The 26,514-nt window shown below is 40.1% G+C and overlaps 1 protein-coding gene and 1 pseudogene across 9 annotated transcripts in view; one reads left to right on the top strand and one right to left on the bottom strand.

Annotated features, from left to right (window-relative positions):
* Window positions 1–26,514, bottom strand: part of rbfox1 (RNA binding fox-1 homolog 1) — a 332,184-nt gene that overhangs the window by 127,625 nt on the left and 178,045 nt on the right. For 3 of the 9 annotated variants that reach the window (XM_086070123.1, XM_086070118.1, XM_086070088.1), the window contains exon 1: window positions 2,487–2,937. The exons of 1 other annotated variant lie outside the window; for it this stretch is intronic. In XM_086070123.1, coding sequence (XP_085926249.1) covers window positions 2,487–2,582 — 96 coding nt within the window. In that variant the 5' untranslated portion in view covers window positions 2,583–2,937. Of the gene's footprint in view, window positions 1–2,486; window positions 2,942–26,514 lie in introns of those variants that run through there. 5 more of the 9 variants (XR_015094247.1, XM_086070140.1, XR_015094244.1 and 2 more) reach the window with 4 other exon arrangements.
* LOC147184652 (uncharacterized) lies at window positions 9,206–14,170 on the top strand (annotated as a pseudogene).

Below are 26,514 nucleotides of genomic sequence, written 5' to 3'. Positions count from 1 at the left end.
ATTAGTAAACATACAGTATGTTCATGGAAAAATAGCTGTCAAGCGGAAAATGAGGTAACGATAGGAAGCAAAACAAAACAAACAAAACAAAAGCTTCCACCAATCTCACAATATTTTACACTAAAACAAGCATCCAAATTCTAATGGCAAACGTTTGACTACATGCATAAAACCATACTCAATTTAGAAAATTACTTTTAGCTGGCTTTATGGTTTTGTGAGTCTTCAATTATTTTCAAAGCAAAGTGAATGTCAAGTGGGGTGTTTTTAGTGGTTAAAAATAAATGTCGAAATAAATACAAAACCAAATATATAAATATCAATCAATAAATAAAAAAATATATATTTTATGCTGCAGATGCTCTGTCAGGTTGAAATGTTATTCAAATGAGGGTGCGGTCCAAAGCATGTTTTGGGTTCGACATTTATTTTTACTTTTATTTATTTAGGGATATTTATATATATTTTGTTGTTTTTATTTTCATTTATATAATTTTTTTTGTATTACATTTTTAAATTATATTTGTTATATGTGTTTTTATTTTCACTTTTATTAATTAATGTATTTATTTAGTTATTTATTTATTTTTTAAATTTTGACAGTTTTGGTCCTCTATAGAAAACAGTCAAAACAAAAGTCAAAAGCAATAATAAGTGGACTCACCAGCTGGCCACCGGACAACAATATTTTCAACAAAAAGTGAGGAGAAACATGTGTTTTCTCAAATATGCTGTCTGAGCCGCTATGCCTCATCAAATTATGTTGACTAATAGCTTGGTGGTGGTCTCATTGGCCTCGCTTAAAACTTTGAGAGGCTCTGTCTGGATTTAATTCTGTCAAGAGGCCAAATATTACATATATCATGACCACTCTCCATGTTTAAACTTTGTTGTTGTTGCAAAATTGCCTCATAATGTGACAGCTTCTTCATACAACCATACGTGTATAGACCCACCTCACAAGGACATAATTAGTTTTTTCAATAATTCTTCTATCAGGCAAACAAACAAATGGACAAGTGAGCATTCCAACGTGTATGTACTGTGGTCATTTCAATTCACTGATGTGGTTCACTTTCAGCCCCCAAAACCATCACATTTAAGACTCAACATTCAACCATTTCATGATGTAAACCTTCCACCCTGTCACCTCCCTACACAATTTTTTTAATTAATCAAATCCCCGTTAGAATCACAGTAATGATTCCATGACTTAAACATACAGGAATGTGCTTTATGGTGCCTGGCTGTTATGCAGTTTTAAAGTGAGCATACAAAGACAGACACACACAAACTCACGTCTTGACTGAAGTCAGCATGAATAGAAATAGTTCAATCTTTTGGGATTGGAAGTGATTTATGGCCACATAACAAGAGTGATGGATGTTAAACCACATAGCGCCATCTACTGGGACTCATTATACCATACAATTGATTTGTGGCTGAAGTCATGTTGAGGCCTTCCAGGAGCACAGGCGGTGTGAAAGAAATGACATTTTCAGTTACGACCATGTTTACATTCCACACCTTCTCCATTTAAATGATGTGAAATGACTTGTTTTACACATTTATTTACAGATGCACATATAGACTTGAATAAAAGAAAATGAACACACACAAACAAAATAAACACAAGGCTTATGACAAAATGATAACATTTCTAAATGTTAAATTTTATTGTAAAGAAATCAAGCAGAATTTGTCACAGCAGCATGTGGCTGATGGGATGTAAATAATCATGCATATTCAAACCAATAAATAACATACAGCGTTGTTGAAATGAAATACAAATAATATAAAACAATGAATTAAAAAAAGAAAAATAATCAATAAACATGAATCCAAAATGGACAAACAACAAATGCAAACTAAATTAATAAACTGATAAAAAAAAGAAGACTTTCTATAGTTTAATTAACATACACAATGTGTACGCAGTGCACCTAGAGGATACATTTTTACAGCCGTAAACAACATCGCTCTAATCAAATCAAAACACTTTAATCAAATGCAAATGCTAATGATTCAAGATCTATCTTTAAAGGGGAAAAAGTGTATATTTCCAAAATACTTTGGGCACTGGAGAAAATTAAGTAACAAACCGGTTCTGTCTAACAGCAACCACAGCATTCCACCTTTCCTTTCATGCGTTTCCTCATACCATCCTGAACTGAGTAGATTAAACTTCATTATTTGAGAAAACTAAAGACTGCAAATCACAATTTATCCAATATGGAATGTTTACATGTAAGGAAATCTTTGGATTTTTTTCCCTTGCTACTACAACAGAATCAAAGATTGGGAATGGAAGACTACTTTGTCTCTAACAGTCACGGAATAAAGTATATACAAAGCTAAGCATCACTCAGTATTCCACTACAGTTTATTTTGCTGAGTGAAACTCATGCACACAGTTCATCTCTTCCGTTCTACTTCTCACGTCCAACAGCGGCCGAGAGCAGCATGCATACAATTCACACACTCACCTGCTGTAAATACATAAAGGTGAGGGCGGCGCAGGACAACTGAGGACAGGCATCCACGTTGGGTAACGCCACACATGTTCCTCCGGGATGCTGCATGTTCCCTCCTCAAGATGAACACAACACAACCCCCTCAACCCCAACAAAACCCTGATATCAACAGCAAGAGCGAGGGAGTGCGAAGAATGAGCAAAGGAACAAGAGAAAAAGAAATGCTACGACTTCTAGAGAGTGAACTGGAAGACGGAGCTTCAAAGGAAGCAGCAGCCAGTCCCAGACGGAGGAGTACCAAGTGCGTTCTGCTCACGAGAAGGCGGGGTGAGTGACGGCAGAGAGAGAGAGAGAGAGAGAGAGAGAGAGAGAGAGAGAGAGCACTGTACTGCAGTGTGTGTGTGTGTGTGCGTGTGTGAGGCTTAATATGAGTCTGACTGTGTGTGTGCGAGACAGAGTGTGAGCGAGTGCGTGTTTGCATGCCAGCAGTCAATGTGACTGCGATTGCTGGAGCGTGAGGGAAGCAGAAAATTGTGTGTGCGTCAGTGTGTGTGCGCGCGTGTGTGTGGTGTGTATATGAATGCACTGTATGTGTCAGAGAGTTCAGCTATGTGCATTTGTTGCTGAAAAAAATGCTGATTTTTCTCTCATTTTGTTGATGAATTGAAGTCCTTTGACATGTTACTGGAGGCGATCAAGGATGCTGACTGCAGCCCTAACACAAGCCACACTTTCTCTCTCCCACACTCGTTTGCCAGCTCAACTTTTTTTTAAGCTTTCAGTCTAAAAAATGTTGTTGTAAATTTAAAGATGAAGAAAATAAAATCTCTATCTGCATATGTTTTTTCTCATGCAATTGTTATCAGATGCACAAGTATAAGCAAAGACAACTGTATTTTTGAAAAAATTACTTGCAGAACAATAAAGGAATCAAAAGTAAATGCAGTTCTAACCAATTTTCTACATTGTTTGGTGTCAAGCATTGTAATAAACTGTCATGATGTGCCAAAATGGCGATAATATAAATGTATATAATGTACAGTCAAGTGATCGCAATGTGTCAAAAAACTTGTTCAAATTGTGGACATTTTCCTCATTGGCCAGGGGTGTAGATTTTCTTCAATGGCGGTAGCAGGCACATGCACACACAGACCCTGCCCTTTTTTCCTGGATGAGGAAAGTGCCTTTTCCGCTGGAGCGCCTTTCTTTTCTTCATTCATCAATATCTAAAAAATAGAAATCACCCTCTGTGTCATCAGTTCCCCGCCAAAGTGTTTTGACATCGGACGTTTGAGCTTTTGTGATCGTCGCTGATTTGCGCGCACACAAGCTCCCGCTTTGCCCCTCGCTCTTCCCTCACTTAGCTCTGACATGCAGTGGTCAGAGGAGTGAGAGTAAAGCCAAACTGCAGCAGCAACACAGACAGGAAGGAGTGTTAGTGCAATTCCTGACATTGGTGTTCTGCTAAGATCCAGTCTGTCAGTATGATCCACTGGACCGTCTGGTGAATACTGCAGAGAAGATACATTTTCATCAATACATTTTGAGTGTTCGTCATTTGGCAATCATCAACAGTCAGGACACCCTTCCGTCATTGTCAATCCGTCAATATTTCAAGATTGTAATCATCAGTTACAACTAGTGGAGACAAGATGGTGCCTCTAGCAGTGTGCATGGCATTCGGCTTGTCTGCGCTGTTGTTAATATTGGTTTTAATTTGCAATGATGTTTCAGCCCTTCTTGTGTATGATCGCCGTGTATGACATTCGCGTATCTCATGAATCGTTTAAGAGACAAAATACGGGTGGATCCCGGGTGGATAGTGTTTCTCAAATGGAGGTACATGTACGCTTTGAGTGAAGGCACTCCAGGGGGTACGTGCGATTTAAAAACATTTTTTTTTAATGTATCAATGCAATGCAAAAATGCTTGTAAAATAATTACAAAATTATGCAAAAACTTCAGTAAAATGTCAATTCATAAAATAAATGTTATTCAACTTCATTGTCCTACAAAACCTGAGTCTCCCCATAGCAGAATAGTTTGACCCAACCTGTCATATGCGACCTAGCATCACCTGACAATCATTTCAAAACGTTATTTAAAATTAAGATAGTTATTTATTTTGAGAACAGATCTTTATGACCCCAAAGGAGAACAGTACATTTTGATAATTTTTGTGTGCAAAAATCTATAATCAAATTAACACTCTTTTTTTTGTAATATCTTTTTATTTCCAAAAAGTTCAAGCGATTCATGAAATTAAGTTCCAAAGTTTAATAAACTGACAATGATGGTGAATGATGGTGACGCTGGTTAGGAGGTACTTGGCTGAAAAAATATATTTCACAGCGAATACATCATTGAAAAAAGGTTGAGAAACAATGCTTTAGGACAACATGAGCAGTAAGCACAACTGAAATTCAAATCCTATTTAGTACTTGGCATACTTTTACATACGAGTTAGACATGAGGTTGGTAGATCAGTATGTAGCTGAACTCATATACTCATCATAACATGTTTGTGAACTTATTTTAGTATGTTGTGCATCATTCATCCATTTTCTATACATACCGCTTATCCAGTTCTGGTTTCCAGAACAGAATTATTCGTTGTATTAAGATTTGTTTGAAAGCAGGGAATGAAAGGACACTAGAATATGTTTCTTACTTTAATTTCAAAGCTTAATGGTGAAATGCAAGCCCATGCGCATGTGTAAGAGTGACCATTAGAGAGATATAAAGGCAAATGCGGGTATATTATGAGATGAAGCAGAACACTGCAATTGCATAACTGCAGGCGAGTAGCTGCCTTTCATCTATTCGTTCAACTGACTACAAGCTCTCGATTTTTTCCCCCTGTGCTTCTCCTCGTCCACCTCCGCCCTTTGGGCACGTCTTTATTTTGCACCCACACAGACACATAAACCATTAACCAAGCCTGTAAAGCCATTGGCAGCTTTCTTATCCCCACAAACACATTTTGCTTTTGTCAATATTGTCCTATTACAATAAACAATATATATATCCTTAAGTAAAAAAAATAATAAATACAAATTACTTGAAAATATATTCCATATATCACGTGACTACAAACATTATTGCATAAAACCGATTTTAAAAATAATAATAAATACAACCATGCCACTAGCAGACTGTTTATCACAGCATTATTCTATAATGCATTTCATTAACCTGCAAAACCAAACTACTTTGTAAAACTCACCCCCAAAAAGTTTTTATTGCAGAAACCATTAAGTGCAATAGATTTCTAAGTGCAATTCAGTGCAGCTACCATATTTGCTGTAGAAGCCAAACATGAACAAAACAAAAACACGATAATTTATACGTTTATTTACCGGCACTTTCTTATTCGTCAGTGAGAGAGCTTCTTTGATTGGCTCCATTTCGTTGACGTCACAGTCTGTGCAGTCAACTCGCTCAGGAGACCTTGGCTTTCCCCACACACATGAAGATTTTTTGTCGTAAATATTTAACACGTTCATTATTGTATTGCCGGCCCTGATTGGTTCTGGACCCTATTATCATATAAACACAAATCCACTCTTAACACATCTCTCACATAAAGATAATTTTATAAAACAATCTCATAAGACATATGATTGTCAGTCGTTTGACATGCTTGGTCGGGAAGGAGCAACCTTGTGACAAAAACAGCCCAGTTGTCTTTATGTGTACACCTGGCTTTAGTCACAGCGTGGCTTTCCCTCTTTTTCTCCAGAAATTTATAGAGCTAGATGAGTGACTGTGCTAAATAACTGTTTTGTGCCATAGAACTGTTGGGGACCTCTGCGTCTTGCTGAAGGGCATCTCAGCAGGGCTTTAAAAGTGAACTGTCCTTTCTCTAGTATTCAAGGCACTTCTTCCTAAGCACAAAAGCTACTTACAGTTTTGCCATAAGCAACTTTTCATATCAAAATATTTTCTATAAAAATCGACCCCACATTTTGTTTTTATATTAGTCGCTCTTGATTGAAACATACTTTCAAGGGTCAGACACAGCCGTTGGTAAAGTCAACCTTTAGGCTTCAAAAGTTCAGAAATAAATGTATATTCCTTAAATAACATACATACACCTCAACATTTTTAAGATGTTGCTTTTTAAATTCTCCTTAGGAAATCCTTAAATCAGTCAATCCAATTGATTCATATTTTTTGCAAACCTCTCCTGTTTTTTCCATTTATGAGTATTATCTTTACTTTCAACAGTTTCGTCTAATTTACATTACAAATTTAAGACATAGCACAGGCATACACAACCAAATGACAAAAACACAGCGTGTTCTGGAGCTTTAAAAGAATGGCACTGCAATAAATGCACTCTGTCAGGTCAGTCAGTCATGATTACGTTAGATTAGATGTGTCATTGTCGTAAAATTGAGAGCACATATTTGCCAGTAATAATTGATGTTTTATTTAACCAAGTCTTTACTTTGCCATATCATGTTGGCATATTCAGCAACAAATGCAAATATTACTAGTGGTAATGGTATTTGGTATCAGTATCGGTGACTGCTCAAGAGTTGAGTATCATATCGGTCGGAAAAAAAGTGGTATCGAACATCCCTAATCCTGACCATGTGCCATGATGTGCATGTATTCTGTAAATTCAACTGAGTCACTTTCTTCTACAAGCAACATACTTTAAGAGTTCCAATAAGAATATGACTATTTTCATGTTAAAGCATTAATTCATTAAAACGCTTCTACCATAAAATTTCACAAGTGGCAGTGGAGTCTCAGCCACTGATTTAGCCAGGGTTGAAAATATGAATTTCCATTGCATGATGTGGCGACATCACAAAGTACAGCCCATGAGATGCACTGAAGCTTTAACATATAGACGAAAAACAACCAAAACAACCTGGCGCTGGCCGGCCGGACAGCGTCATGACAAAAATAAACAATATATACAGACTACAACCATTTAGAATTTTACATCAACAGAACCATATTTACAATTTTATATGGACCGCCATGGATCAAATATTGACATCATGATTTCGCTACCGACACGCGAAGCTCACCGCGAGTGCTTATTCATTCTGAATGGAGAGCTCAGATGGAATGCACCATCAGTCTCATTTTGCTTACTGTCCGAGTCAAGGGCTCGTCATCCTTACTCTTCGGCGTCCCCGAAGCCCTCCCGCCGGCCACCAAAGCTGCCATTCCCAAAGCTGGTGCCATGACTATGGGCCGAAATAGCCACGAGGCTCCGGGCTGCGGCTGGCTGGCTGGCTCAAGTGGATGGCCCGGCCGCGACCTACTTTTTTTTTTTACTACAATCATTAAAAATTCACCCACCAATACATATTAAATTGTAAATATAGTTGTTTTTTTGTTTATTTTATTTTAAAGAATTTAGCAACGGCTGGAGGGAGCCTCTGCCTCGCTTGAAAACAGGAAATGGGGTGTGCAACTGAGTTGCTTTCTTTCTGTTTCTTCTTCGGTAGTTGCTGCAGGTCTTTACGGTGCACTGCTGTTGATATAGGGCCTCCATAGTGGCGCAATGCTGCAACTGCAGTTAAAATACCACGGATGAAAATTGTTAGGGTATAACGAGCATGTTCATGCACAAGTAAGCTTAAGATCATCTCTGAAACATATATGCAAGTATGGGCTAAATGTGAGAATCTTGAATGATGTTAAAACCTGCTCTCGAGGAACTGGTGCATCCCCAGCCTTCCCTGGGTCCATTTTGCTTTATAATGCCTCCTTCAAAACATTCTGGGTCTACCCCAATGTCACCTAGCGATTGGGCATGAACAAATGAAGCTCTAAGAAAAGGCAACCAATCACATGAATCTGCATGAACTGCTCAATGCACATTTAGCGTATTTGATCACCAAATGTTAATGCCAGGCATCACGAGGCATTAAAAGAAAACAAATCTTCCCATGTTTATGATCTAATTATTTTTCTCATTTCCTAAAGCTCATTAAATCAGCACTCAAGATGTTTTTTTCTTAAGTGAAGCACTGTTTGTCCGACCATATGGGGGCAAGCAGCAGTGTGTGCCCTGAGGATAGCGAGGCCGTATATGTCAGTAAATTGACCTTTATTGACCTTTATTCATGTTGTGAAATAAAGTTGTGTAATTAAAACACCACTTAAGTTAACAGAAAATAGGCAACACAATGGATTAGTGGTTAGCACATCTACCTCACAGTCGAGATGTCGTGAATTTAAATCACGGCCCAACCCCTCTGGTGTCGAATTTTGCTTCAGCCTGTGCTTGCGTCGGTTTTCTCTAGGTACTCTCATTCTCCCCTGCTTTCCAAAAACATTTTACAAAGTAGCAAACAAACAATGAGGAACGCCTGGACAAGACACAAGTTGCTAAGGGGGGTGCTGTCTATCTATCTATCTATCTATCTATCTATCTATCTATCTATCTATCTATCTATCTATCTATCTATCTATCTATCTATCTATCTATCTGGGCACGCTCGGTCCTTGAGGGCCGGAGTCCTGCAGGTTTTGGATGTTACCCTTCTCCAACACAGCTGATATATGATCAGCTCATCAGCAAGCTCCGCATAAACCTGGTAACGATCCTGTTGATTGGAATCAGCTGTGTTGCAGCAGGGAAACCTCCAAAGCCTGCAGGACGCCGGCCCTTGAGGACCGAGTTTGCCCACCACTGCTATAGCACACCATATCACAACCTTTCATCTGAAACGCTGACTCCACCGAAGAATGACTTGAACATGCTACAGAACATCTTCCATCATAAACAAATGGAACTTGAAACATATGAATACTAAGAACATAACACATTTGATCTAATCACAGAGGCTGACCCTGATAACTTTCTTTCGAACAAGGTAAATGAATGTCATTATTTTACCCAAGAGCAGTTTGCAAATAGTGTAAAATCTGATGGTAAACTAACGATAGTACACTTTAATAGTCAAAGCATATATACAAATGTTTATTCTATCTCTAAGCATTTAAACTATTTCTACCATCCCTTTAATTATAGCTATTACAGAAACTTAGTACAACATCAGTAAAGGTATTGATTTTTGTCTAGATGGATATGAATTCAGATACGCAAATAGAGAAAATAAGATATGGGGTTGGATTCTTTATACATGAATCACTGGAATTTAATGTATTAACAAACATGACATTGACAATTGATGGAATAATGGAATGTGTAACTAAAGAGATTGAAATGATAAAAAGAAGAATGTGACTGTAAACTCTATATATAGGACACCTGGTTCAAGTATTGCAGTATTTAATGATTGGATGGTTAAATTGTTTTCCACAGTAAGCCAAAACCCGTTTTTCATCTGTGGTGACTTTAATATAGATTTTTGAATCCAACAAAAGACAAAAATATTGATGACTTTGTGAATACAATGTACAGCATATCTTTTTATCCAACAATAACAAAACCTAGTCGAATAACTTCAGCACAACAATCATTGATAACATCTTTACCAATGTTTTGTTAGATCTTAACCACTAGTGGCTTACTTGTATGTGATAATTCTGACCATTTAGCTGTCTTTACTGTGTTTGATTGTCATTTGAAGCACACAAATGTTTCCAAGAAAACGATTTTTATACGAATAAGAAATGATTAATTAATAAAAAAAAATAAAAAAAATAGTCTTGGACAGCAAGATTGGAGTACAGTTTATAGTTATCTTGATACGGACAGTGCTTATAGCAAATTTTTACATATTTTCATTTCCCTTTATAATGAACACTGCCCAGTACAAAAAAATAATTCTGTACTAAGAGTTTATATATATATATATATATATATATATCCATCCATCCATTTTCTTAACCGCTTGTCCTGACAAGGGTCGCTGGAGCCTTTCCCAGCTGGCTTCGGGCAGTAGGCGGGGTACACCCTGAACTGGTTGTGTGTATATATATATATATATATATATATACATATATATATATATATATATATATACATATATATATATACATATATATATACATATATATATATATATATATATATATATATATATATATATATATATATATATATATATATATATATATATATATAAACTTGGTTCACAAAAGGAATAATTAACGCTTGTAAAAAGAAAAATAATCTCTACAAAATGTTTATTAAACTAAAAACAAATGAAGCGGAACAAAGATATAAGCAATGAAGTAACTGATATTATAAGAACTAGTAAGCAAATTTACTATATAAAAAACACTATATGAAAACAAAACTAATATTAAAGCAACTTGGGATGTTTTGAATAGCTTAATTGGACAAGGTTCTTCAAACTTAACATATCCTGAGTACTTCATTGACAAAAATGGTGAAAATCACAACATGGTTAGTATTGTCAACAGTTTTAATAATTAAAAAATAAATAAATGTTGGTCCTGACTTGGCAGCTGAAATTCCAAATCATGGAGTTGATAATTGTACCTCGGCCATCACACATAATCCGCTATCACTGTTCCTCTCGGCAACAAGCGAGCAAGAAGTGACAGGTGTTGTCTTAAAATGTAAAAAACAAATTTTCTACAGACTGCCATGACATTGACATGTTTTTAGTTAAACAAGTTATTGTAAATATTGCAAAGCCCCTGACTCATATTTGTAATTTATCTTTTCAATCTGGTTGCTTTCCAAATAAACAGAAAATCGCAAAAGTCATACCACTGTTCAAAAATGGAAGCAACTTTTTTATTCTTTGGAAAGTTTTCTTGAAAAACATGAATTAGTACATTTAGGTCAATATGGTTTCAGAACAAATAGAACTGAGGCAACTGAAGAAATTACCAATGCACTAGATACAAAAAAAAATCTCTTTATTGATCTCAAAAATGGCTTTGACACAATTAACCATTCTATCCTATTAAATAAATTAGAACGTTATGGGATTCGAGGCATTGCTGGCAACTGGATTAGAAGTTATTCAAAAGGAAGGGTACTATATGTTAAAATGAGGCAGCACATATCTGGAAAACCTGGCATTGCTTGTGGTGTTCCCCAGGGGTCCGTATTAGGGCCAATATTACTCAACATGTACATTAACAACATCTTTAATGTGTCCCAGAGAATAAAACTTGTACTTTTTGCGGACGACACCAATATATTTTATAGTTGTAATAATTAAAATGAGCTTGTTAGCACTGTGAATAACAAACTTAATAAAATGAAAAAGTGGATGGATATAAATAAATTATCCTTAAATGTAGATAAAACTAAAGCAATAATATTTAGTAACTCTAGAACAAATTTTGAATTGCAGATAACTATAGATGGCGTCCAAATTGATAACGTAAGTGAGATAAAATTTTTAGGTGTCATAATTGATAATAAGATTTCTTGGAAAGCCCATATCAGACACAGAAAAAACTAAAATCTTTAAATGCCTCTCAATTATGAACAAAGTTAAATTATGTCTTGATGGGGTTTCTCTCCGTACATTATATTGTACGCTGGTTCTCCCTTACTTCACATACTATGTTGATGTGTGGGGTAACACCTACCAGTGTACAATAGAGCCATTAGTCATATTACAAAAACATGTTTTGCGGATCATACACAAGGTTGGATTTCTTGAACATACATACAATCTTTTTATTCAGTCAAAATTACTCAAATTTAAAGATCTAGTTAAATATAATAATTTTATAATATTATACAAAGCATTTAATAAATAATCATGTTTCAGTTCTATGGGTTTGGGTTTTTGTTTAACTTTGGTTTTCTTGTTGTTCTTTGTGTGATCTGTATACATTGTCCTTGTGTCCTTCCCTTGTCTCGTCAAACTTTATGTGGTCCACCTGTGTTTGCCTGCCCTTCCTTGTGTGTCAACCAATCAGTGCCCTCAGCTACTTGTGTCTTGCCCAGGTGTGTCTCGTCATGTCAATTAGTGTTGGTGTATTTATGCTGCCTTCATGTGGTATCGAAATTATGCTAAATACCACATCCCGAGTATAAAATTGCACGTGAACGCCCCCTCATGTCGTATTTTCCGTTGGACCACTGGCAATTCTTTTTTGATACCAGAGTTTCCGAGCTGAGAGAACTTTTCAAGTTTCAACATGGCGGAGGGTGCCGAATGATTCATGAATGTCAAGAAAGATGAACACTCATAAGGATGTTGTCGTTCACAAGCAGGTTGTTTTAGAATCTACACAATTACTTGGCGTACACAATTCAATGTCCTGTCCTTTACAACTCATTATTTGTTATAATTGTTCGGTTTTACGAGCAAAGGCAAAGTGTATTTTTTTGCTACAACAACAAAAGCACATAAACAGAGCTCAGTCACAATTAGGAGTGTCCGAGTGGTAAGGTCCATCTTTCCTATAGATTGCACATGAAGGCAGGGTTAGTCTCCTGTCTTTTGTTCAGTTCTTCCTTGTCGGTTTATTGTTGCTGTTGATTTCATGCCTTGTTGTTCTCCCACGTCTTGCCATGCCACTTAAGTTTTTGGACTTTGCTGTTTTTGTCAATTTCATGTTCAGCACCGAGTTTTTGTTCAATAAAGAAAATCTTCTTTTTTTTTTTCTCAAATCTTAACACCGGGATTCTCCAACCCTGCAAATGTGAATGCAAACACGCATACAAACACATGCAAGTGTAACCTAGAGCATATTGCATAATCTTTATTGTATGCTTTTATGTTTTATGATTATTATCTATTGATTGCGTACTGTATTTATTAGGAACCTGAATACCTTATGTTCCATGGTTTTACATTTCATGATTATCTATTGACGTGTATTTACACTTGTCTTTTTTTTAATGCTTTATTTAACAAATTGAAATCACAAGCCAAACATGGCAGTATTTACACTTGTCAGCCTGTGTCAATTGCGTCATGTGACGTTCATACTGGTGCGTGCGTGTTCACATGACATGCTAGACCAATCGCGCTGCTAGTTGTAATGATGATAAGGTTCCGGTGTGTTCCCGGAAGAGAGGAACGCTACACGGAACGACACTTGTTTTACCGGTGGTCTAAAAGCGGGTTGGACACAGGCGTTAACCCCGCACTTTTGGTGGTGAGCTAAGGACTAATCAGCTTGGAAGCTGACGTATCACGGACTTCACTCAAGGCGGTCTGCTGGTCTGGTAGGAAGATGTGACAGTCTTGCCCCCCCCTCCCCTCATCTCTTCATTCGTTCGCACGCTTTCGCGGCCAAACCGCGCATGGACATCTATCGACATTCGCTTGCCCTGCGGTGGACTCGCGTCAATCGTTTTGCTTGGAGTGAACTGAACTTTCCGTGAAGTTAAGTTGAACTGTGCGACAGTGGACATGTGTAGAACTGGGACAATTAGGGACGCGAGTTGTGGGATGCGTTGCTGTCATTTTCATTCCTCTTTGAAAGGAAGATTGTTGTTGTGTACACTTATTTCAAATGCATTTGATCATACCCTCAGCACTGGAAGTTGGAGACAGAGTGCTGGTGAGGAACGTTCGCCTGAGGGGAAAACACAAACTTGCCAACAAAGGGGAGAGTGATGTGTATGTTGTGGTCAGTAGAGCTGGTGATCTCCCAGTCTACAAGGTGAAACCTGAGCAAAGAGATGAACCATTACTCACTCTTCATAGGTATTTACTCCTCCCTTGTGGTTTCCTTCTAGTTACTGAAAACAATGAACTGTCCCATGATGCAACTCCGGTGATACGTCCCCGCAACAGTCTAAATCCTGAACCAGACGCCCAAACAATTCCCCTGTTGGGTATGATGACTTCGAGTCATTGAGTTTCAAATGCATTTGAAATCTTTCTGAAGACTGTAAATATTGGGTTAACACGTACACTATAAATACATGCACTGACTTGCAACATTTGGCTCTATGTTTGTATTATTCACCTCCTTGAACCTACTAATCTTCCGATACTAGTCTAAGTATTAACATGCATGTTGCTTGGTTTATTCAGGGGTATTTTATCCGACGTACATGTTACACAAGCAAACACACATACCAAAAATTGCATTGCATATAGTAGATGCATCGCATGTCAAGTCAATAATCTTGGCTTTTATAAGACCCAGCAGCACTTTTGTGTTAAGAAGTTGATTCAAAAAATACTTTGTAAAAAGTGCCAATTTGCTGGGCTTCAGGAAACAAGTTTGCCACTGTCCAGAGACGGCAAATATTTCAACCCAGCTCTTCCAATTTACTCCTGTAATTGGCTCTCTGTACAGAGCAAAAGTGGCCATATCTCAGGGTTTCCCTCCGTCGGTGTGACGGCTTATAATTAGAGGAGAAAAGCAGTCTGTTCCGACAATTAAATAACAGCGCAACAAAACAATGGACTGCCCTCTTTTTGTAAAGCAAGCTAGAAGGAAGTGCACTTTCAACCCCTTTCACAAATAAGAGATTGTGTTTGAGATTGATCGATTACAACCATTACTTTTGGGAAAATGGCTCCCCAATTTTAATCAGTTTCAGTCTATTTCTTTTAGGTACGACTTTATCAGCATAAATAACACAAATAATAGCACAGTAACATACATTAATTCAAATACAATTGTGTGCTTTATCCCACCAGCACTCTGAACAAGCGAAATCTAAGAAAGGTACCCTTTAGATTGTGAAATGATCTATTTAGTGTGTGATAAAAATGTCTTTAAATTGTTGACATTGACTCCACGTGCGTGAAGTTGGCCCCCACCCCACGCAAAATTTGATGGAAATAGTCTCTTTCGTTTGTGCTGGTTTGTGCCATAAAAAGTTTTGTTTTATAGATATTAAACATTTTAGTTTCGTGTGATTAAGTCATCCAGTCCCCCGTTTAGTTCCGATTGCAACCGAAATGGTGCCAATCGTTTGTGCTGCGTTAGTGCTGGTTTGTGCAGTTAAATTTTCATTTGTGCTGTGACGGTTTTGTAGATATGGCACATTTAGTTTTGTCTGATGACGTCACCACTAATGCTCTAGTGGTGACGCACGACGCAGTCTTAATTTGTTTTGGATGCGGTCTATTGAGAAGGTTCGTCTCATGGTAGCCTACCACACTCAGTGAAGTTTCATGTGATCACGTCACGGCGTTCGTGCTGCTTTCTGTACTATTAACCATGCATCTGTGGAAGGAGATGAAACACGCCGTCTGGAGAAAGCAACCATCAAATCTGTGATAACTGGAACAATTTGCATATGAAGAGTGGGCCCAGTACCTACTAAGAGATGCAAAAGTCTCAATGAAAGTTAAAGATATCCTTTGTATGCCTCAAAATGTTGTGCAACAAATACCTTCATTTTTGTCCATGCCTGTCCGTCTCATGAATTTCTTTTATTAAAATAATGTTGAAACACAATTCGAAAGTCTGATTTTCATTAACTTAATACATATGCTTTTTCTTTCATACTGTCAGTTTTGTCCATCTTAATGATTACTACGAGTACTTGATAAACACATTTCTACAAACAGCAAGACAATACGGGAAAAGCTCTATGTTCAGGGAATGTTTCCCACAGCTACAATCTTGCAAGAGTTTGTGTGGATTGACACTGACCTTGGGAGCAGTTGTACACAAGTTGCCTTGCTTGAATTGCCATCCTGTCTGGTGCTACAAGAGAAGGCCTTCACTTTGCGAGCAGTCATCACATTTCAAAGAGGCTTGACCCAGGATTCCCTTGGTCATTATGTGGCATACTACAGAAGGGTTGCATTCACCTGATATTTGATATTGTGTGTGTGTGTGTGTGTGTGTGTGTGTGTGTGGGGGGGGGGGGGGGGGGGTGGGTGTGTGTGTGTGTGTGTGTGTGTGTGTGGGTGTGTGTGTGTGTGTGTGTGTGTGTGTGCGTTAATGGGCGTGTGGGTGTGTGGGGGTGTGCGCGTGCGTGTGTTTGTTTATTTGACACATTAAATTTTTGTTGCAACATAAGTTTGTCATGTCAAACTTCTAATACATGTATCAATTTGTTGTATTAATTAAATGTTTTGTAACTGACTATATAATTTCACAAGCTGTTTCGTTTTGCTGCGAGCCTTTTTCACATCTGCTATAATGTAAGAAATAATCACATGGGCTTAATGCATGTTAATCAAAAATGCTAATTTTTTTGTGTGCAAAAATATGCATGTATGGTAGGGTTATTGGCGACTACTGCCCATAGAAAGCTGGGATTGGCTCCAGCACATTCTTGTGAGATAAGCGGTTCAGTAAATAGATGCTTGTACTAAAAGTAATTTACAGCAGTGAAAACGTTAATGTTTTTATGTAGCCTAGCTAGCAAAAAAGGTACAAGAGAGTAAAATGTTTACCTGAAGTTCGTCCTGCAACTGGTGGCATTCCAGAATCTTGAAGAGTACGCAGAAACATGCAAAACAATAGTCAATTCCAAGTTATTACGTGGAATTAATAACAAAACGAGCCATTCACTAAGCGAGGTACCATGAGACGAACTTTCTCGATAGACCGCATCCAAAACAAATAAAGACAACAGATGTTGCGACGGCGTCCGCGTCACCACTAGCTATGGTGACGTCATCAACGAAACTAAATCGTATCAATAAAACCGTCACAGCACAAACTGAAATTTTAACAGCACAAACAATTGGCACCATTTTGGATGCATTTAGAAGGAAATGGGGGGCTGGATTACATCATCATAAATTAAATATGCCATATCTATAAAACCGTTGCAGCACAAACAAAAAATGTAATAGCACAATCCAGCACAAACAAATTGACTCATTTCGGATCCGTTTCTCAATCGATGGGAGGATGGGTGAACTCTGGATGACGTAAAAAAATATTTATAATAACTGCAAAACAGCACTAGCACAAAAGGAACTTAATATGGCACAAACCAGCACAAACGAAAGAGACTATTTCCCTCAAATTTTGCGTGGGGTGGGAGGCCAACTTCACGCACGTATTGACTCTTCATCATGATTTATGTTTGATAAAGACAGAATTGTGTGTGGGGTGTGTGTGTGTGTGTGTGTGTGTGTGTGTGTGTGTGTGTGTGTGTGTGTGTGTGCGTGCGTGCGCGCGCGTGCACAATTCCTCCTCCTCAGGGAATGTGACATTTAAATTTCTACTAAAAAACGAGTGAGCCAATGAAATGGAACTCCCTTCAATTGTGAAAAGCACCTTCTTTTTTTTTACACCTTTAAAAATATAATTCATCTACATACAAAGCACAGCCATACGTTTGACATTCATTGTTTGCAGATATTCATATTTACATATACAAATATATTCATGGAACTGTTTTCATTAATAAAAAATACATGTTCACCTTTGCACATGTTCTTGGAAGTAAGGCCGATTTATCTTGATTCATCAGAATAAATACATTCAATCCTTACATTTTCTACTGCTTCTCCTGTTCAGAGCTTACTTTGGACTTTGCACATACTGGACTGATTGTCAGTCGATCACAGGGCATATAGAATATAGTGAAACAACCATACACACTTACAGTACATTCACACCTTTGGGCAATTTCAAGTATCCAAATAATTTCATATAAATGCTAATGGGGGAGGAAACCAGGGTGTGTGAAGAAAACTCACACAAGCACATGGAGAACACACAAACTCCACACTGCGAGGTCAGAGCAGCCATTTGAAACCACAACCTTTGACTGTGAGGCATATGGGTGAGCCACATGTGCTATTAATATTAGTTTTAATTCTTGAATAGTTTTAATGTCAATTTTTTTGAATACACGTTGAAAAGTACAACTTCCATAAATATTTTTACATTGTAATTGATGACCAACAAATATTTCAGGGCTAGGTTTGTTTCTTGAGGTTCATATGTCTTACGCCTACACCGTCCGTCTACTCTTCCGTTTTATACACACCACTGCAATGTGGTTTCACAGTTTGTGTAGTACATGTAGAACTGAGATGTTGTGTATGTTGAGCCTGCGAGTGTGCATCTATTTGTGGGTATGTGGTCTTTTACATTCCACGCATGGCAGAGCAAGGCAATTGAACACTGGCTGTGACAGTCATTCTGTGTCCTTGCGGAGCTCAAATGTCAGCAGAAAAGGCTGAAACCTTAAAGCTATGGAAAAAAAAACTGTTCAACTGACATTTGGTCAGATTTACTTAACAATTTTGAAATCACTTCTTAAAATTGTAAGTACAGATCTGCAGGCAGTTGGATTTACCATGGAGCTTTAAAATACACATAATGTGATACAAGTCTATACAAAAGTACTCAAATTAATTTTCACCACGTGAATACTAATCACTGAATGAAGAGTCTCATTACAGGGACAGCTGGTGAGATATTTCTGTTTCTGTGTATTTCATGAACAAACTGCAATTTGGTGTACATTTTTAATGACGGCTGGTTGACAACCAAACAATTTTAATTTGGCATGAAAATCAATTTTCACATTTTCCTTTCTATCCCTACTGGGAGACTTTTTTTGGGAGAGAGGCGGAATGCCTACCGAACTGGTCACCTCACCACCCAATCGAATAGACTAATAACCATTCACACTCACATTAATATCTTAGGACAATCTTACTTAAACATGTTTTTGGTATGTGGAAGAAAACCCAAGCAGGTACGGGTAGAACATGCCTAACTTCATACAGGGAAGCCAAAACCCCGATTTGAACCAACCTTAACAGTGGCCCAGTGATCAATTATCAATGATCATTTTAGCGTTTGAGCCCCCTTCGCTCCCGGCTGTTTTACTGGATTTTGACTGATTTTGAAAGGCCCACAGAATATTGTTCTATTGCTATAAAAACATGGAACCTACCAAAAGAAAGATTAGTCTCTTCTTTCATCAGGAAAAAAGTACATTTGTCTATGTTTCTGTTTTGCAGCAATTAGCATTAGAATATAGCTAATTATTCACAAACTTGTTGAAAACACTGTCAAAAAGAGCTTGTTGCAATATGGCCCTGGCTGATCTCTTATACTCTGCTGCCACCTGCTGGCTGTTTTTTTGTAATAACTACCATTGCTGTAAGCGACCTCTTCAGGTCAGAAGATGTATCAAAGCCTTCTGTATGTTCTAGCGTTTAGAAAAAAACATTTAAATAAATATATATAAATATGTTTTTGGGAGTGAAGAATGAAGTATTAAAAACATATTTATAGATTATTGGGTTTGAATGAGTTAAGGGTAAATCCTTCTATAAGGAATGGTTTGAACAAGATATAAAGCCCAGAAAATGTCAAATATTCAGTTAGATTTGATACAAAACCCTAATATGAAAAAAAATTATTAGAAATAAGTCATATTTTCTTAAAGGCTTAAGTAATACAGTATTAAGATGCTGAATATGAACAATTGTAACCTTATCATACTATGTCATTAATATACAGGGCAGGGCCAGTGCCATTTCTGGCAGGGCCACCACAACATGCTTTATGGTGGCTGACCCAAAAAGGTTTCATGCAAAACCCTGCCACGACATCTGAACTGTGAAGCAAATGTGATTACCCAGTGTGTAGTAGTACATAGCAGTAATACATTTGAAATAATTACCACGAGTTGGAACATTATTGTGGTCAAGGAGTTTGTGCGTCCACATGATTCCAAGTTGTTGGTGGCTTTATGCTCCCGGTATGTTCATCCTGGGCACAGAGGTCCGAGGTGAAGGACAAGATATTAGTGCTTCCCTCCCAGGAATTAAAAAGCCAAATGGCATGAGATAGGAAGGATTTCCTCAATCTGTCAGTGGAGCAGAGCAGTGAGAGCAGACTGTCACTGAAACTGCTCCATTTGCTTGGAGATGGTGCTGTGCATTGGATGCTGAGGATTGTCCATGATGGACAGAATCCTGTCGAGCATCGCAAGATGTGTTCAGTGACGCAGAAGACTGCCTGCAGGAGAAAAGGGACGTCCGGGGGTCACTGAGTTGTCACTCAAAAACAATATAGCCAATGAGGAACGTACTCCACATATAGCCCGCCCACTAGTGAGGTTTGTGGCAAAAGTCACAATCGAGTAGGGATGTCACAATAACCGCAATATCGTGATATTAAAATTGCCACAATATCATTGTTGTCATGCTTCAATATCTAAACCATCACATCTCCATCAAAAAACGTTACTACTTTTCACTGCTTCAGCCAAGCACAGCATAATGAACTCCTGAGCCAATAGTAACATACGCTGTGCATTGTTTACAAAGTAATTCAAGATCGCGGAGGGCAGTGACCATATTGGCATAGTGGTATGGATATAGCAGAAAGCTCAGAGGTTGATATATATATTATTATGAGCTATTGTTTTTAATATATTACCAACACAATCACAATATCATGATAATTATCGTTATCGTGAGGTTCATATCGTGATAATGTAGTATTGTGACATTTGGATATCGCTACATCCCTAGCCATGACCTTAATAAGCCATGGCTTCAACGCGTCAGCCCTTCTTTCGGATGTTAATGTTGCAAATGATGTGATCGATGAATAACATGTCAAATCCAAATTCACTGATGGAGTTTATGCTTAATGAGTTCAACTCAGGTGAGGTTTTCTTTTGATGGCAGTTAACTATTAAAGAGGCATATTTTTCCCCAAAATCTTTTTGAACTGTATGACTTAAGGGGAATCGGATTTAGGGGTAGAACACTACTGAGCAACTTCAAATGTTGGTTGGGAAGGGGAGGTTCAACTGCTTCTCTTCACCTAAGAGGTTGTATTAAACCATCAGACAAATTATGAAGTAAACTCTCCAGACTGAGCCTTTTGGTCACGCAATTGTTTTCCCAATGGAGGGTGCCAAAAAGTGGCACAGAGTAGTTATAGCCTAATTCATGCGAAATGTTGAGAATGTACCCAGAGCTGGCAACCTCCATAACTTCACTTCCAGAACAATTTGTCTAAGTTTTCATAATTTTAATTAAGTTAATATTAACCATGGGACAGTTATTAGAGTCCAGTGGATCCCCTCATAGTTGCGGTTCGGCACTGATAGTTGAATGTTTTAACAAATTGTTTGGCTTTAAAAGCAAGTGTTTTTTTTTAGCTGTGTTATTTTTAGCGGCTAGCGGTGTTATTTGAAAGGTGTCGGAATGCGAACGTTACAGAAGTAATTGGTTCCCGGTAGGGATGCTTGCCGAAACAGAAAACCGAAAATGAAAAATGCTTGGCCTAAAACCGAAATGCTGAAAAAAATGTATGCCAATTTTTACTATCATTGCATTTATTATAATTAATAAAAATTATAATATTATTATAAAATATTTATTTAGCACTTTAACCGAGCACAATATAAAATGCAATGTGCCCACTCCGCAGGCATGTTGGCCAATGGTACATTAAACACCAAATGAGGGTTGAGCATTTTCGGGCAGTGCGATTGCACTTTTTAGTCAATGTAGTTGCACAGGCTGGCACGGATGCGTGCGGCACACTTAAAATCGGCACATTCACATATTCACCAACGTTTAAAAATAAATAAATACACACCAGCTAATCGGCTTCGGGAACGGACTGCAAAGTCACACACAGTGTCCTGTACAGGTCTTTCGCCACCCGGAGATAGCGGTAAGTGTTTCTGTGTTTAAAACTGTTGATAGCAATAGTGCTAGCATTAGCTAAAGTATTTAGCACAGCCACCGTGGAAGCGTTCGGGGGGCTCTTATTAAAAAAAAGGAAGGCGCTGCGGGAGAAAGAGAGGCTCACCTTTACTGGAGTACACGGCAGTTCTGTCTTTTTTTCGACACGCTTAAATGTTGTACATCCAGCGACGCCCCTCTCCTCCAGTGTGCGCAATGACCCCGGGAGCTGTTGCAACTGACCGGAGCAAACTCACACGGTGAAAAGCCAGCGAGAAGCGAGGCAGACACTCACCCCTGCGTTCAAAGTTTAATTCAAACAGACGCTTGCTTGCAGTGTTTTTTTTGCTTGCGTCACAACAACATCCTATTTCTGCCATATTCTTTCGGCTTTAATTTTATATGGCCAAATGCCGAAAATGGCAAAAATAGTCGGCCGAAAATTTTTGGTGGCCGAATATTCGGTGCGCCGCTAATTTAATGAGAACGTGAATGCTGCATCACTATGGTTCAAAAGAGTCTGGCATTGTATGATATTACCATTAAAGAGCTTTTTCGATTGAGTGGGGAAAGCCAAACTATGCCAAGGCGTGGAGACGCAACTGAACATACCATGTAGTCTTTACACTTCTATTTTACAAAATACTCTGTAAAGAGTGTATGAAAAAGATAGCGAAAAGTATGCATTTTTTAGGTTTTTATATCCTGCCCCGTAAAGAGTGTTGCCTTTTTCTAATAATGAGGAATAGTGACTATTGCCGATGATGGTATGGTCGGGTATCAATTATCATGCATGTGCATAAGATTGGTGTCGGCTGTGGTGTGCATTTCCAATATTGAAATGATCAATATTTTTTTCTTGTTTTCAACCTGTTTAGTCAATTCGATCCATATATTGTTTTAAATATCCCAAACAATCAGTGTTATAGGCATAATGCATTGGTGCTCAGTGACTTCCATAACAGAATATAGACGATCCGTAACAGTGCTTAGTAGACAAGGACTGTAACTGTCAAGTCTCTAAGGTAAGTCCTTAAACCGGACTGAAGCAGATCTTGAAAATGCAGCGCTCTCGTCTCTAAACAAACCCTTCAGCTGTGTAGCATGTATTTGATCTGTAGCAAGTCTCAAACCAGCCAAAGCATCAGGTGTGGCTAATACAACAGAGGCAAATAGCACTGCATGTGTTTTGGCTGTATTGATGAATTACAGTAATATACTGTATCAAATATAGTCTTTATTTGACCTGAGTTACAATATAAAAAAGTATGTGTATTAATATAGGTGGATTAGGGAAAGAAAAGAGACCGCAGGATCAACGGTCCACATCCCCTGCCTCTTCCCTCACCCCATCTCCAGTCCCATCTCTACACCTGAATTACAACACGCACACGCACACGCACACACACACAAACTATCCTTCCCCTTGAGTTGAACAAGCTCCTATTGATTGAATCTGAGGAGGTGAGGAGAGTACTGTTCAGAGCATAAGGAATAGCCTACCCTCAGTGTTCACCTAATAGATACTATATGTGTCTGTTTGCACATATGTGTGAAACTACTGATTCTCCTTTTCCCTGCTGGAATGCTGTCATTTTACAGGCTCCATTTACTGAAGCACAGCGTGGAAACACTGCAGGCTTGATGGTAGGGCCAATAGCAGGTGTTGTGCTGAATAAGACCCTCTATATACAATGTGGTAAGAGTTGTAATTGATTTTTTGTGACATGCTCAAGACATATTGAACATTTTATTTGAATAAATAAATCAATCAAATAAGACATGCAATGTTTGACCATAAACTTATCCAAACATTAAATTGAGAAGGATTGGTGTAAATATAATAAATATTCCAACATTGTTTTGTTATAGAGATGTTATTATAGTCTGTGAAGCCAAGGTTGAATCTTTTGGCCAAAAGTCCAAAATGTGTGTGTGTGTGTGTGTGTGTGTGTGTGTGTGTGTGTGTGTGTGTGGGGGTGTGTGTGTGTGTGTGTGTGTGTGTGTGTGTGTGTGTGTGTGTGTGTGTGTGTGTGTGTGTGTGTTTGTACGTGTGTCATAATCCCAGTATGTACTGACCAAGTTTCCGGTGAGGGCTCATTTGCTTGCAGCAGCAACCCATCAATCAAAAGCACAGATTCCCTTGTAGGAGGCGCCGTAAAGTTAATCCAAGGGAAAAGGCTTGGAACAGCCTCGGGTTTCGGACATCTGACAGTTTTGCCCCAACACGAAATGCTACTGTAGGCTTGCGTGCTGTCCTTTCCTGATAATAAAATGTGGTCTTTAATTAATCCCGCTGAATCGCTCGAATCCACTTCATGGCAAACAGGTCCTAGGTGAGGGACCAAACAAAGCATGGCTCAAAAGACCCCAATGATGTACGCAAACTTTGGATCTTCGTTTCCCTTGCCTGGACGCGGGTCACCGGAGCCCCCCTCTGGAGCCAGGCCTGGAGCGTCTGGTGGCCTATACCCATGGGGCTCGGCCGGGCACAGCCCTAAAAGGCAACGTGGGTCCCCCTTCCCATGGGCTCACCACCGGTGGGAGGGGCCAAAGGGGTCGGGTGCGCAGTGAGTTGGGTGGCAGCTAAAGACGGGGGCCTTGGCGGTCCGACCCCCGGCTGGTACCAATCCTCTCGAGAGGAGCTGGACTCTCTTCCACTCTGGAGTTTCCCACGGTGAGAGGCGCAGAGCAGGTGTGGGCATACTCATTGTCCCCCGGCTAGGCGCCTGTACGTTGGGGTTTACCCGGTGAATGAGAGGGTAGCATTCCTCCGCCTTCGGGTGGGGGGACGGTTCCTGACTGTTGTTTGTGCTCATGCACCGAACAGCAGCTCAGAGTAACCACCCTTTCTTTTCTTTTTTTCTTTTTTTTTCTTCTTCTGGAGAGCTCAGTTCATTCGGTAATTTTACCGATTTGACATGTCATCATCATTGCTCTTTAAAAAAAATTTTTTATTTTTATTTTATTTATTTATTTATTTATTTTATACATTTTTATTTTGTATGTGGGTGTGTGCGTGCGTGTGAGTGTGTATGCATTAGTTCACCTAAAACCTATTAAAAAATCCCATACCGTTCACCTAAACCGAACACTTCGTGAGGCCGTCAGGAGACCCGAGGAAGGACCAAAGAAAAGAAAGGAAAGTGAAATCTAGCACCGACCAGACACCACCCACCACCCACCGGGCCACCAACCAGAGTCCTTCACCAACCCCAGAAACATCTAAATTCCAACAAATCAGGGAGACCTCAAGAGACCAAAGGAGAGACTGAGGAAAGGAAGGAAGGACAGACGAAGCAGAGTGAGACCCACAGACACCAGCCTCCACCGATTCAACGACCAGAGGAAGAATCAGATTGTGTCTGAGTTTCGATAGATGCTGGTGTGGTGGATCTGGCATGCATGAAAATCTCCACTAAAGAGGGGAGCCGTCAACCCCCGCCAGGACAGAGCAAGCGCAACACCTCAGGGACCCCCAGGCCACGGCAGCGCCAAGGGACAACCCCCGAGCCCTGCAGGGGCCACCGGCCGGAGAGCAAACCCAGGAGCAGGAGCGCCCCCCACCCCTACACGGCCATCCACCCCAACCCAGCCCCAGCCGCCCCCAGACACCCCCCACCCCCAGCACCCCCCCGACCCCACCATCACCAACCGCCAGCCCCCCATACCCCGACCCCCAGACCCCGGGGACCCCCCGTACCCAGGCATCGGTGCCGAAGAGGGGCCGGACAGCGGAGCGGAGAGGGCAACCACGCCCACCCCACCTCCCGCCGCATGGAGGGACGGAACACCGGGGGCAGAAGGGGGGATGGGGGCACCGGGGGACGAACCCCAGGCCCAGCGGGGTCAGGAGGCGCACCCGCCCACCAAAACCCCACCCACCCCACCGGGACCCCGGCGGGCATATGGGACCAGTCCGGCGGGGGGATAGGGTTCGCCCCCCGGATACTGCGGCCCGCCGAGGTGCAAGGAGGTCCACCGCAGCGGGGCGGGCACAACACCAACCCACCCACCCATCCGGCCCCCGGAGCCCCGAGACCCGGGCCCAGGGGAGGGGGAGGACGGCGGACAGGGGAGGGGGAAGGTACGGGGGAAGGAGACGACAAGAAGGGCAAGGGGCAGTGGCAGGGCCGCAGAGAGAGGGGGAGAGGAGGAGGAAGCGTGACGAGGGAGAAGGGACAGGGAGGCGGAGGACGGGCGGGGAGAGGCGAGGAGGGAGAGGCAGCAAGGGGGAGGAAAGGGGAGGGGAGAGGGAACCACGGGGCACCCACAGGCCCCGAACCGCATCGCCGGGCCCGGAGCGACGGACCGCGACGGACCGCGCCGGGGCGGCGCCGTCCTGGACACCAGGGAGAGCCCCGCAACGCAGTACCCCCCAAGAGACCCAGGGAACGGCCAAGTCGCAGCCGCCACCCAGCAGCCAACAGAGAGGCAGAGCCGCCCACGCCCAGCCAGGGGGGGGGACAGCACCTATAGAATTAACCCACTGGCATGCAGTGAATCCGAATATTAACCCTTGGTGCCCATTGGAGGTGAATCTTGAGGAG

The sequence above is a fragment of the Leptonotus elevatus genome, chromosome 1 (genome assembly GCF_054856555.1).
Source record: "Leptonotus elevatus isolate MCC_2025b chromosome 1, RoL_Lele_1.0, whole genome shotgun sequence".
Lineage (NCBI taxonomy): Eukaryota > Metazoa > Chordata > Actinopteri > Syngnathiformes > Syngnathidae > Leptonotus > Leptonotus elevatus.
This window is presented reverse-complemented; position numbering and strand designations above follow the sequence as displayed.